Source organism: Rhinoderma darwinii (assembly GCF_050947455.1).
Source record: "Rhinoderma darwinii isolate aRhiDar2 chromosome 9 unlocalized genomic scaffold, aRhiDar2.hap1 SUPER_9_unloc_2, whole genome shotgun sequence".
Classification (NCBI taxonomy): Eukaryota; Metazoa; Chordata; class Amphibia; order Anura; family Rhinodermatidae; genus Rhinoderma; species Rhinoderma darwinii.
The window spans coordinates 296,176-311,107 of record NW_027461828.1 but is presented as its reverse complement, the minus strand read 5'-3'; the positions used below and the strand labels follow the sequence as shown (position 1 = coordinate 311,107).

Genomic DNA, 14,932 nt, shown 5'->3' with positions numbered 1-14,932 from the left:
TATACAAGAATATAACTACTATAATACTGCTCCTGCTATATACAAATATATAACTACTATAATACTGCTCTTATATAACTACTATAATACTGCCCTCTTAAGGATTTAAAGAAGTAGAAGAATTTCATATCTGGAATTATTTTCTAAATGAATCCATAGTTTTATAGTCATTTGCATATATACATTCACTGACACAGACCATTTGGATCCACAAACCTTACAACACAGTCGAAGAAGGACATTGGATCACTTACGTCGGCAGATCTTGCAACATTGACCGGGGATATGGATCGGTAAATACTCTGGAGAACAATTCACAGGGGGACACAACATATGTCGGCATTCAATGGCTCCATTCTAGAGGAAAGAGAAATTGCAGATTATAGAAAATGTCGGTCTATAGGGGGCAGCACTCGTCAAAGGAAACCAATGCTGTAACTTCTTCGCCTTTTCTATTCGTAGCTTATGACCGACCTCCTATAACGGCCTCCTATAGCGGTTACCACTAAACCACAGTTCTATGTACACCGATCAGCCATAACATGACCTATTCCCATCACAGGACGATAAACGTGTCCATAGGGCTCCATTAGCCCGAAAAGATTGTCAGTTTGGGCTGATCTACCCATGACACGGGATCCTGAGGCACACATTATTTTTGTTACATCTGAATCTACGGGTGACCTGACACTATATGGCATACATCGCAGGCTTCCGTTTAAAGTATACGTCATTGGGCTTTTAATAGCCGTCACCCACAGACAGTAACGATGTCACAACCCCAGTACATGACGTCAAAGGATACCAATAGGTGTCCGCCACAGCGAATGTTTAACGTCTTTTACCTGCATTTAGCGTATACAGCGAGGAAAAGCTTCCAATGTATACGTGAAAAGTAAGTACAAAATGGGAAAATCAGCTTAACCCTTTACCGCCGCAGCCGTTTTTTTACTTTTTTGTTTTCCTCCCCGTTTTTCAAAGCCATAACTTGTTTCTTTTTCTGTCAACAGAACCGTATAAGGATTTTTTTGGGGGCGGGATGTTTTAGTTTTTAACGGCACCATTTAATGTATCATAAAATGTACCGAAGAGCAAAAAGATATTTATGGGGTGGGATTGAAAAGAAAAAAATTAAATAAAAAAATCAACAATTTCTCCATATGGGGGGAGGGGGGGTTACGGCGTTAACTGTGCAGTGAAAACGAAATGTAACATTTATTTTGTGGGTCAAAACGATCATGGCGACGCCAAATTTATACTGCGTCTTTAGGATGTACTTTTACAAAAAAAACAAGATTGGCTGGAAAAATAAAGGATGATGAATTCAGTTCAGAGATCTAAATCTTTTTTTTGTATTGATGAGGCGGTGGGAGGACGAGCTGTGGTTTCATTGATACCAATTATGTTGAGGTTTTTTTATTAATTTTACATGACTTTAAGGGAGAAATGGTTAACGGGTTATTTTTTAACTTCACATTTTTTTAAAAAAAATGTTGTACGCTACTAAAAACTTTATGGAATTATTGTTTAACACTTTTGTTTAGTCCCGCTTAGGAGAGGTGAAGAAGCGATCGGTAGACCACTGGTACAACACTTTACAATACTTTTGTATTGTACGGTATTGGGATTTTTACCAGCTCCTATAAAGCCGAGAACCAAGATGGCGGACCTGAGAGCCTTCATTGAGCCCCCGCACTGCCATGACAACCATGGACACTCTGCAATCAGATTGCGGGGTTTGGGATGTCGTGACGGGTAAGATGTTGTAGACGCTATTTGACAAGGGTCCAATTGTGATGTCTGAATGACTGGATCAGAACATCTCCGGAACAGCCAGTCTTATGGGGTGTTCCTCGTCTTGTGGGGGTGCTCCCAGTATGTAGTGGTTAGTACCTACCAAAACTGTTCCAAGGAAGGATGACCGGCGACAAGATAATGGACGCCCAAGGCTCATTGATGCGCGGAGAAGTGAAGACGTCTGGTCTGACCCCGCAGAAGAGCTACAATAGCACAAACTACTGAAAAAGTTGCTGCCGCTATGATAGAAAGATTTCAGGACACACAGAACATCGCAGCTTGCTGTATATGGGGCCGCGGATCCGCAGACCAGTCAGAGCGCCCATGCCGACCCCTGTTCAACACCAAAAAGCCTCTACAATGGGCGCGTGATCATCGCAAATGGACCATGGAGCAATGGAAGAAGGCGCCTGGTCTGATGAATCACGTGTCACATCATGTGGCGGCCGGGTGCGTGTGCGTCACTTACCTGGGGTAGAGATGGCACCAGGATGCATTATGGGAAGAAGACAAGCTGGCGGGGGCAGGGTGATGATCTGGTCAATGTTCTGCTGGGAAACCTTGGCTCCTGACATTCATGTGGATGTGACACGTACCACCGACCTAAACATTCCTGCAGACAAGTACCCCCTTCATGGCAGTGGTATTCCCTCATGGCAGTGCCCTCTGTCAGCAGGATAATGCCCCCGCCGCACTGCAGAACGCCCCCCGCCGCACTGCAGGAGAACGCCCCCCGCCACACTGCAGGAGAACGCCCCCCGCCACACTGCAGGAGAACGCCCCCCGCCACACTGCAGGAGAACGCCCCCCGCCACACTGCAGGAGAACGCCCCCCGCCACACTGCAGGAGAACGCCCCGCCACACTGCAGGATAACGCCCCCGCCACACTGCAGGAGAACGCCCCCCGCCACACTGCAGGAGAACGCCCCCCGCCACACTGCAGGAGAACGCCCCCGCCGCATTGCAGGATAACGCCCCCCGCCGCACTGCAGGATAACACCCCCGCCACACTGCAGGAGAACGCCCCCCGCCACACTGCAGGAGAACGCCCCCTGCCACACTGCAGGAGAACGCCCCCCGCCACACTGCAGGAGAACGCCCCCCGCCACACTGCAGGAGAACGCCCCCCGCCACACTGCAGGAGAACGCCCCCCGCCACACTGCAGGAGAACGCCCCCCGCCACACTGCAGGAGAACGCCCCCCGCCACACTGCAGGAGAACGCCCCCCGCCACACTGCAGGAGAACGCCCCCCGCCACACTGCAGGAGAACGCCCCCCGCCACACTGCAGGAGAACGCCCCCCGCCACACTGCAGGAGAACGCCCCCCGCCACACTGCAGGAGAACGCCCCCCGCCACACTGCAGGAGAACGCCCCCCGCCACACTGCAGGAGAACGCCCCCCGCCGCACTGCAGGAGAACGCCCCCGCCGCACTGCAGGAGAACGCCCCCGCCGCACTGCAGGATAACGCCCCCGCCGCACTGCAGGAGAACGCCCCCTGCCACACTGCAGGAGAACGCCCCCCGCCACACTGCAGGAGAACGCCCCCCGCCACACTGCAGGAGAACGCCCCCCGCCACACTGCAGGAGAACGCGCCCCGCCACACTGCAGGATAACGCCCCCCGCCACACTGCAGGATAACGCCCCGCCGCACTGCAGACATTGTCCAGGAATGATGAGGAACGTGACAAAGACTTCAAGATGTCGTCTCCAAATTCCGCTGCCGACGCCTTGTGCCAGAGACCACAGGAACCTGCAGACGTCTCGTGGAGTCCAGGCCTCGCTGGGTCACAGCCGCACGGCGGCACGAGGGCGACTACACAATCTTAGGCCGGGGGTTGTAATGTTACGGCTGATCTGTGATTTTATTCACATTGAAAATATTCAGACCTTTCCTTCCTGACGGTTGTGAGAATCCGGCTACCGGCACTTTCCCTCCATTGTTGAGCCCCTCGGCTCAGCGTCTTTTATAGAAGGATTCAGCGGGCTGCCGGTCGATAAGCTGAAGTCCTGGAAATTCTCCATTTCTCAAGGATATAATTATTACAAATTCTACAACGTGGTTCGGGGGAAGGGGCGATTTGTAGCACACGATGGATAAATGCCGCCACAAATAGTGGAACATCTCAGCGCTGCCGTAAAAGGTTCAGTCAACGACTAAAAATAAAGTGATCAGGAGCCTGCGGTCGCCTCACCTTACATGTACAGTTCCTGCAGTGGTCGTCGTCTACCCAGGAGTCCCGGTCCCTGTAGATCACACCTTGCGCCTGACACGTCTTCTCACAGTGACAGTTCTCCAGCTGGCTCAGTCTCGTCTCCGCATAATTGAGCTGTAACGATATAAACATTGCAGAATAAGGTACATGGAGGACTCCGGACAATACCATAGATCTGCCACATAACGCCCTCGTGTCCTCAAATATATAATCAGACCCTAATGCTGCGGGCGGGGGTTCATGTGGGAGGCAATATTATTTATTTCATTTATTAATTTTTTTCTTTGCAACTTCCAGTAAACAAAGTATTCCTGCTTCTACATGGTATTCTCTCCAGATAAAAGGAAAACGCAACCAAGACCGTGGGGGGGGGGGGGGGGTGCAAACGCAACCAAGACCGTGGGGGGGAGCAAACGCAACCAAGACAGGGGGGGAGCAAACGCAACCAAGACAGGGGGGGGAGCAAACGCAACCAAGACAGGGGGGGGGGGGAGCAAACGCAACCAAGACAAGGGGGACTGCAAACGCAACCAAGACAAGGGGGGGAGCAAACGCAACCAAGACAGGGGGGGGAGCAAACGCAACCAAGACAGGGGGGGGGAGCAAACGCAACCAAGACAGGGGGGGAGCAAACGCAACCAAGACAGGGGGGGAGCAGACGCAACCAAGACAGGGGGGGGGGGAGCAAACGCAACCAAGACAGGGGGGGGAGCAAACGCAACCAAGACAAGGGGGACTGCAAACGCAACCAAGACAAGGGGGGGAGCAAACGCAACCAAGACAGGGGGGGGGAGCAAACGCAAACAAGACAGGGGGGGGGAGCAAACGCAACCAAGACAGGGGGGGGGGGAGCAAACGCAACCAAGACAGGGGGGGGGGAGCAAACGCAACCAAGACAGGGGGGGGGAGCAAACGCAACCAAGACAGGGGGGGGGCAAACGCAACCAAGACAGGGGGGGGGGAGCAAACGCAACCAAGACAGGGGGGGGAGCAAACGCAACCAAGACAGGGGGGGAGCAAACGCAGCCAAGACAGGGGGGGGAGCAAACGCAACCAAGACAGGGGGGGGAGCAAACGCAACCAAGACAGGGGGGGGAGCAAACGCAACCAAGACAGGGGGGGGGGGATATATATTTATTAGACAAAGGCCTTTGGTGATCTGATAAATCTTCACTTCATTATTACTCATGACATTCAAGTTTTCCAATCCTGGGGATTCTCATTATTTGAAATGATCTTTGATTCTGCAACTTATTTCCATGAACTTTATGATAGAATTCCCTGATTTACACTTTATAGAGAATTTATACAGAAATAACAAAGACGAGGCGAGTCCCTGCACATAAGACAAGCGCAGTCATCTCGGTATTGTAATAAGTTCCCGCTCTGACCGCGACGCTTATCTCCTCCATCACTTATCAGCCGCAGGTCGATATCTGAACATGATCTGGTGTTTCAGCCAAGAGATTCATTCTAAAGTAAAATGTGGCCATCAGCTCGGGCCAGCGGGTTATCGTGACATCTCGGGCTGCAGAATAAATGAAGTGAAACATTGTCGAATAGAAACATTTCTATACATAATTGCAGGCAGGAACCCAGTATTGATAAATGATTAATATGTCAATACCTCCCATATCACCAGGACACAAATATAAAATGCCACTTCAAGCCGTGGATATCTCAGGAGGAAGGAGAGAAGGATCGATATGGAGAAAGAACATTCCCCAACAATGAGGCACAAGCTGAATGAGGGGACGCAGCCGCCATTACCAACCCGTCCTTAATGTAACATTGCGCTTCCCACATACAATAGATTGTCAAACGCAACAAACTATTCTACCCGGGAACAACCTTCAAGGTCATCAACATCTCCAGCATCTGTGTTTAACCTTGAATTTCTCAGAACAAAATGACACTACATAGCAAGTAGTAAAGCTTAGAGCAGGGGGCGCTGTTGCATTAATGTTTATGGAAAGAATTGACATCAATTGCAGTGGCAAAAAGTGGTACTGCAGGTTACAAATGTAACAAAAATGTTAATAACTATTAAAGAAAGTATGTACAGATGTAGCCATCATTATCTTGACTTTTAACCCATTAAAGACAGCGTCAGGAAACTTTAACTTGCCTTTTTCAATGGCTTTTGTTGTGCGAAATCACGATGCAGCAAGTTATCAGAGTCCAGATAAACTTGGCTACATCTGTATATACCATAAGGACAGACAATGAGGAGGAAAACCAACCTGTGGGTCATGTCACCTTTCCCTCCAATAGGGCACGGGGTGACTAAAAATCATCACATTTTATTTTCTAAATGATCAGTATTGCATACAGTTTATACATGGACCTCAATAAATCAATATGTAGGGAGTGCCCCCTAGTGGTGGCTGCTGGTAGACAGAATTTTATCTTTTCGCTCGGTCTATGCAGGGGATTTGGAGCTGTGTATAAGGTCTGACCACTATAGAGATATATTAAGAAATTAATCAGTGCAGAAGTTTGTACCTAAAAACAACATGATAAATGGGGGAGATTCACTATAAATGTAAAATGACCCCAGTGCGTCGTGAGGTGGCGCTCCACGTGAGATATTGACCGTACACGTTCCTAGGACAAGACTTATAGGAGATTTTATTCTATCAAGCGGCATAACTTTAATATTGGGTCATTTACAAGAACCATGATCATCAATGAATCCCGACAAACTGAGAATTACTGACAGAACGCCGAGACGCCGGGAGAAGTGACATCGGGAGTAAATGTCTTACTGTGGAATATCCGCAGATTATACGTGAAGTTAATACGGAGACTTTACTGGCACGATCTGTTTATTGTATAGAAACATAAACCCCGGATTATCCAACGCGTCTCTATCCTAATCCTGCTGGGTGGCAAGACGGGTCTACGCTAATTCCAGACATAATGTGACGATATGAAATTATAGCGCTGCGCGGATACAGGCAGAGGCCAGAAAATACTACACAGTCATATTACATGCATTTGTCTGAGGATGTATCTCACATGGCTTAGATACAATGGCTCAGTAGATAGGATCACACGTAATAGGATTAGATACATAGCCCAGCAGACTGTATCACTCATGATAGGATTAGATACAGTGGCTGAGCAGACAGTATCACACATGATCGGATTAGATACACAGCTCAGCAGACAGTATCACACATGATAGGATTAGATACACACTCAGCAGACAGTTTCACACGATAGGATTAGATACAGTAGCGCAGCACACAGTATCACACATAATCGGATTCGATACACAGCTCAGCAGACAGTATCACACATGATAGGATTAGATACACACTCGGACAGTATCACACGATAGGATTAGATACAGTAGCGCAGCAGACAGTATCACACATAATCGGATTAGACACATGGCTCAGCAGACTAACACACATGATCGGATTAGATACACAGCTCAGCAGACAGTATCACACATGATCGGATTAGATACACGGCTCAGCAGACAGTATCACACATGATTGGATCAGATACATGGCTCAGCAGACAGTGTTACACATGATAGGATTAGATACAGAGGCTCAGCAGACAGTATCACACATGATCGGATTAGATACACAGCTCAGCAGACAGTATCACACATGATAGGATTAGATACAGAGGCTCAGCAGACAGTATCACACGATAGGATTAGATACAGTAGCGCAGCAGACAGTATCACACATGATAAGATTAGAATTACCATCTGGTGCCTGATTGTTTCATGTTAAATTCTGCATCAGGGCTCAGGGTCTACAAGCTATGCCCTATACTTGATTGACAGGTGCCACCCTCAGGTATTTATGTAACGCCCCCTCCTCATGTACATATAACTACTCCCCTGCTCATGAAAACCAGAGGTTGTCACGGCCCCGCCTCTACGTCACAGGGAAGTGTTTGCTTGCTCCGCCCACCTGCCCCCTCCCTGTCACACATGGCCCATCATGTACTGACCTTAGCTGTGAGTTTTGCCAGAAGTTCCTGTAAATCCATGATGCCTTGTACGAGACTGAGGAAATCGCTGCAGGTCGGGCATGCTCCATAAGGCAAGACAAGAGAAAGCGTGTAAAAACCTCGTATTAAACATGAGCCATTCAAGCAGCCGACTAGATTTACATATAAATGAGGACATTAAGCAGCGACGCACTAATAACATCGCTAACAATATAGAACAAGCGCACAATGTAATTTACTTCTAAAGGAAACAAATGTCTAATCATCAATCAGGGAGATCCATTGTAACGACGAGTATCAGGCTGGCAACACTTCATGACTCAAAGTGACGACGTCCTCTGCGCTCACCATCCTGCCCGGGATACTAGCCCAGCTTATCAAGATGCCTATATTGTATACAGATGTAGCAGAGCTGAGATGGTCACTCTGTGTGTCATGGTAACAGGTGAGATAATGGAGTAGGGCGGAAAAAACCCTAAAAAAAGAAACAAATCTCTGCTGCATCTGCACATACAGTGAACATCCTTTTACTGCCAAGAATGTATGTAATACGTCATGACTTTAAATGCTCGTCGCGACTAGATTATGGGGGCAAGAGCTTTACATTATATGAAAGTCCAGAATGTCAGCTTCCAAATAATACCAGGCTCAATATTCGGGGTGCAGCACTCATGTGAAATCGGGAGCAGGATGAAAAGTTTTATGTTCTGTGTCTGTGTAGGGGAGAGGAGGGAGGAGAAGCTGCAAGTGAGAGCAGGAAGTTCGATCCCAGCCTGTTTCCGATCATCTCTCCCCCTGTGCAGCCCGCAGTGACCCCAGGGTGGGTGGGTGGGGGATACAGGAACTATTCTTCATGTTCTCACCCCTTTTACCAATCAGAGGGGATATGTGCGCTCTTATTAGAACATTTAGGAAGTCTTTTGTTTCCTACTACAGGAGGTGAGAAGGTCCGTTTTTTTTACCAAACGATACGCTCGGATGCAAAATTGAATGAAGGCGCCTAAGAATGTAAAGCTCTGGGCGGCATCTTCACAATGTGTATGGTGTCAATGTGCCAAAAGTGTGTGGTGGGGGGGGAGGATGTTCGCCAGCAGTGAAAGGGTTAATCTGGCTTTACCAGGACCAGACAGGTGCCGGATTATCAGATATTCTGGACGGATGTTACCGCATTAGAACGCCGGTTAGGAATAGCTTCCACTTACTGCGGTTCAGGTTTGGACACTGTGTTATGTACCCGTTCGGCATAAAGATGAGTTTCACGTCCTGAATCACTCCCTGGGGAGAAAGAAGCAGAGAATTTGCGGTCAGTGACAAAATTCACATGTAATGCAGATCAATCGCTTAACTGCCTGCGCAACAGGATTCTGTACAAATCTAATACTTCTCACAGCTGAGGGTTTGCTACTAATGTATCCAGTCTAGACTATCTTCTGTGAGCTAATTCAGTCAGCAGTACAAATCTCTCCACTGTCCGGATAGTTTGTTACAATGTATCAGTGCAGGTAGAAAACATCAGTCTGGACTCCAGCCTGTGTAGGTCATAGAGAATTGTCTAGCCTGGATACAATTGTAACAAATGGGTTGTCCAGCATTAGAGGAAAGGTTCGTTTTTTCCTAAAACAGCGGCACACTTGTCCATGGTCTGTGTCTGGTATTCATGGGAATGAGGATGAGCCGCAATACCGGACACAGATCTTTTTACATAATCTCAGACAACTCGTACAGGTTTTCAGCCTCTTGTTATTCAATTCACTGACAGCAATCCGAGATTTTAATAATAATGAGGAATTGTAATACAAATTCTATCACAAATGTGGCAACATTTTCATTATGCACAAGAACGGATTATCTGGCAAAGGAGATAATGCTCAGTCAGGTTTACACTGAAATAACGGGTGTTATGGGGACCTGGGGGCGCTCCCCTATAAACACTATTTCTCCCAACTTTCATTGTTTTGAATAAAGGGGGGGTCAATTAGATGTGACCCTAGTGACAGGCCTGCTTGACCCCAGACTCTTAGCAATTACAGGAGGAAAACCTCAAAAAAAAGTCTCCGATGAGTGATGAGATACAAGACTCCATTATAAAAGCCGAGATATAAAGTAACGGCAGCACAACATTCCATATAAACAATCACAAGTACAAAGCGGGCGGAAGAGAACAAGTCATTTCATGGACAAATCAATAGTCATGATATAAAAACTGCAGCCAAAAATATTAGAAAGCAAAATAAATTTTTAATTTGGAGGAAGAGGGGGGGGGGAGAGGAGGAAGAATAAGAGAAAGAGAAGGAAGTGGAGAAGAAATAGGAAGAGGAAGAAGCACCCCTCCCCCATATGATCCGAGTATTCCACCCCTCTAATTTTGGGGGTTATCCAGTCTTTATAAACAAAGCTTATTCATTGTCTAATAAAAAAGGTTCTGCAACTTTCTAATCTACATCCGTTTAGAACTTTTCACCATTTTTAGGATCTCTGAATGCGGTTAATGAATAGAAACATTCTACACAGCTAGAAACCCATCCTGATAGTGTGTGGCACACGGCTCGTTACAGTGTATCAGGACTCTGCAGATGTTGCAGTTGGACATGATGAGATTTCAGCTGCTGGATGCTTACAATACTCTGTTCATTTGCCGACAGCAAGCAGAGACACTGAAGTATTGAAAGGCAATATATAAGCTTTATTTACATAGATTGGAAAACCCCTTTACAGACGACGATGAAGGAGTCACAGCGTTCATCGTGTAAGAATAGACGGCAGCATTCAGAGTTAACCCTTTCATCCAGCGAGCAGGTTGCAGAATTCTGCACGCCCCCCCCCCATTGTATAATGAGAAAGAAAAACTCATTTGAGAAATGCAAGGTAAACAGATGCGTAAATTAAACATGTACGTGCCACGTGACCGGCGCTTTGGTAATGGATACAACGTATTCCTTCCCTGCAACATGAGAAAATAATTACCACGAGCGCCTTCCATTTATTTGTGAATCAAATATTGATAAGGAAAGAGCCACGAAATAAAACTGCAGAAACTGCTGGAAGGCAGATTATTAATGCTGCAGCGCTCGAGTCCCAGCTTCATTAAGGCCCGCTATTTCACAAGCTCTGCTGGCTGGCAGGATATGTGACCACCGTGTTAAAGGGGAACTCCACCCTTACTCTAGGCTAATGTCCACGTTCTTCCAGATTAAATACGGTTTATTGAGCTCTGCAACTTTCTAATCTACTTTTAATATGGTGAGGAACTCAAAACACAAAGATCTCAGTTTGCTGTCAGTGAATTAAAATATTCTTGTTTACATTAGGGGTAGAAACAGGGTGCAGAGAACCCCCTGTACAAGAATAGTTTCCACGTGCCTGCTCTAAGAGCACTTCTTTATGAAATGCACTAGCCCAGTCCCTTACATACAACCTGATAGACAGGAGGAAGCTGTTTTTAAGAGGCAATGGACCACCTTAAGCATACCACCCAACCGTCCCGTATTCAGCGGAGCAGTCACGCTGTCCCAGGCAGCCGTGGGTATGTCCCGCTGTCAAATGTATCTGCGTCCTCAGGAAGCAGATACAGTTGAACCCAATTCTGAAGCAGGGAAATATCAGCTCCCTTCTTCAGAATTAGTTCAGAGCGGAGGAGCAGAGGAAGCTCCTCCACTCGCCGAGGACTCCCCAGGCACAGCGCCACTTTAAGCGCTGGGCTCGTGGAAGCCCTTGTCATCACCCTCCATATATGGACAGTGACGCCAGTGGCTACTCCTTGAGCAGAATCACCATTGCCGATGATCTGGCCGGGGATTCCGCTCCTAGAGGGAAAACCCCTGAGGTCACTGTCCATATATGGATATTGACGTCAGGGGCTCCTCCTGGAGCAGAAACCCCGGCCAGAGTCAGCAACGGGGATTCCGCTCAAGGAGTAGCCACTGACGTCCCTGTCCATATATGGACAGTGATATCAGGGCTTCCTTCTAGGAGCGGAATCCCTGGCCTATGCTCTGGCTGGGGATTCCACTCCTAGAGGGAGTCCCAATGGAACTATCTACAGTGGGTGGTGGCACCTTCTTCAAACGCGGTGTAGCACTACCTACATAGACATTGTGGCACTATATAGGGGCACTATCTACAGTGGTTACTGTGGTGCCATCTACATGGGCAGGGTGTCACTATCTGCAAGGGCACTGGCACTAGGGGCAGCTAAGGGGGCATTATACTGTATGGGGCAGCTATGGGGGCATTATGCTGCATGGGGGCACCTTTGCGTGAATTTGTTTGGGCATTATACTGTATGGGGCATCTGTGTTGGCTTTGTACTATATCATGAAAGCTATAGGGGCATTATACTGTCTGGTGGCATCTATGGGGGCATTATACTGTGTGGGAGGCACTATGGAAGCAGGATATGGTGTTGGCTGAACCGGGTGTGTATGGGTGGATTGGGTGGGATTAGGAGGCGTGGCTAAAAAAAAAAAAAAGGTTGTCCCACTTTGAGATACTTAAAAGTTGGGAGGTATGATTTACCTACTGGACCCCGGTGTAGTGGCATAGGGTACATCCGCCCCTTGGTTAAAAATTTGGTAAACCCTATTTTAATTTTGTAATCAGTTAATCAGACTGGTTATATTAGTAAGAGCAGAGGGGGGGGGGATGTCTGGGACCCCCATCGGTGCAAAGAACCTTAGCTCCCGTTCTGGGATGGAGAGCAGGGCCTCTCATTCTTGGCAACGACGGGGGTCCGAGAGTTCAGACCCCCACTATTCTTACTTTTACACCGGTCAGACTGACAGATGTGACAACCCATTTTTTTACTTGTATCATCTGAGGGATTGTTACAATTGTATCCAGTCTAGACAATCTTCTGGACTTCATACGGATACATCACACAAAAAGGATTCAGCCTTCCTTAGTGCCAAGGACAGAGGTGTACGGGCCGGCCGCGTCCATGCCGTGTTACATGAGGGTAATCAGCGATGAGGGGAAGTGAATAAAGGGTTAATCATGGCAGCTATTACAAGGTCCATGGTGGTTGCTACCCAGTTTTCAACTGACCCTAGATAGCAAATATATCCGAGTTATTATACAGCGCCTCCACCCTCGGCTCCCTTCTGCACTGTCATTGTATCAATGTCCACGGTTCTGGAATTCTATTCATGAACCAGGAGGATCAGGATGAAATATTCCACAGCCTCCACACGAGGGCATTCTTCCTCTGTAAGCAGCGCTGCGTCTGCAATCTCTGGGGTCTCCTGGGGTAGTCCTGTAAATTATTAGGAATATCCATCTCGGTAATAAAATGTTCTAGAATATAATGCGGACGGTTTTTCCGCTTCGTTTTTTGCGCTCACACGCGGATACAGGGACTTGTTACCTCACATGAAATGACACTTTTATTGAACGCAATTTACTTTGTATTTTACTCTTTTTTCTGTTGACACCAAATCCTAAAAAATTTAATTTTTCTGTGTGAAGAATTTCAGAACAGCATGAAAAAGGGCAAAAGGTCTCGTTCCCACCCATACCACATGTTTAATTTTTATTCCATTACCATATGGTTGTAGAGGCGGTCACCCAGCTTTCAAAGAGTCCAGAACGGCAAATCTGCCTGGTTATGGAAGAATACGGCAGCAATAGAGGTATCGCAAGGCTATGGCAGTCCATATAGCTCCTACGGGGCCAATATGAAGAGGGGAGCCCGTCCGTTGCCCCTTTCCTTCAGGCTGTAAGATCTTGTTCCCGCTCTCAATCACAGCAAACAAGCGAGGGGGTAAATGACCAGAAGGTCATTCTGCCCTTTTTTCATACAAAGAACTGGTGGAGGTCAATAAGCAAAGGGCCGTCCTATCCCTGGATGGTGGGGTATGATGGCATAAACTGGCTCCACCCTGGGGCCCCATTTCAAGGGCCCCTCTTAACTAAACATTTGCCGTTTGGGATCCAGGTGAAATTGGGGAATAAACCATGTGGGAGTTATAATGGGGGGCCATACCGGTGCCACTCGGCTTTCCCAGAAACGGATATCACTAACAATCAGCTAAATAGAAACATTATCCAAAAGGAGAACCAAAAATGGCTACTATGTATTTAGTTTTTTTTGTATTTAGTTTTAATATTTAGGGGGAAATCCCTCTGAACAGAATCTTCTCTTGTGCTGCACTTCCCCTCTAGATCCCTCTCCCTCTCACAGCTTCCATGCTTTCCTACTGAGGCCAAACCTATAATCTGAGCCGTCATCTACCTCCTGCCAGTATGGCGACTCTTTCTTTAGGTTCCTCGATCTCTTACGTCTTCTCCTCTGGATTGTGCGCTTGCCTTAGCCGCGCCTGTGGTGTCCGGTCTATTTACACATATTGATTTATGTAATTGTTAGGATTACCCTGTAAGTAATCACCGCGGCTGGAGATTTTATCGCTTTATAAATAATTAGTCACCATAACGATACAGCCATCAAAGAGATTTATTAGATATTATTCAACACCTACTAAGGAGCGGCCACAATTATTATAAAGGTATTGGACCAGAGCTAGACTAGGATTTTGGCCATGCAAAGTCAGGGGAGAAATTCTTCCAAACAGGCAAATAAGTCCGCACATGGGGGGGGGGGGGGTGTTAAGACTTCCAGGCGGCTTCCCAGCCGTTTTATAGACCGGTATGTGGTGCAGTAAAGACGACATGTCCGCACTCCTGACATGTCCGTTTTAGTAAATACTTGCATTTCCCATAAAATAACTATTTTGAACCACCATTTTAGGACAAAGTGCTGTACTGGTCCTCTGTTATTCCTCCTGGAAATGTATTCATTTATTGTCAACTCTGTGTTACCATTCCCCTTGTCAAAGGGGCGTGTCCCTACACACTGACACTGTCCAATCAGTGCTAACAGTGTCAGACTGTGATGGGACACACCCTAATGACAAAGCAAGGGTAACACCCAGTTGTAAATTTAT

General features: G+C 47.2%; 1 protein-coding gene across 1 annotated transcript in view; it reads right to left on the bottom strand.

Annotated features, from left to right (window-relative positions):
- Nucleotides 1-246: 246 nt before the first annotated feature.
- LOC142697927 (protein kinase C-binding protein NELL1-like) overlaps nt 247-14,932 on the bottom strand; it is a 168,491-nt gene continuing 153,805 nt past the window's right edge. The window contains exons 6-9 of the mRNA XM_075847723.1: nt 9,197-9,269; nt 7,995-8,077; nt 3,996-4,130; nt 247-357 (exon numbers count right to left, since the gene is read on the bottom strand). Coding sequence (XP_075703838.1) covers nt 247-357; nt 3,996-4,130; nt 7,995-8,077; nt 9,197-9,269 — 402 coding nt within the window. The remainder of the gene's footprint in view (nt 358-3,995; nt 4,131-7,994; nt 8,078-9,196; nt 9,270-14,932) is intronic.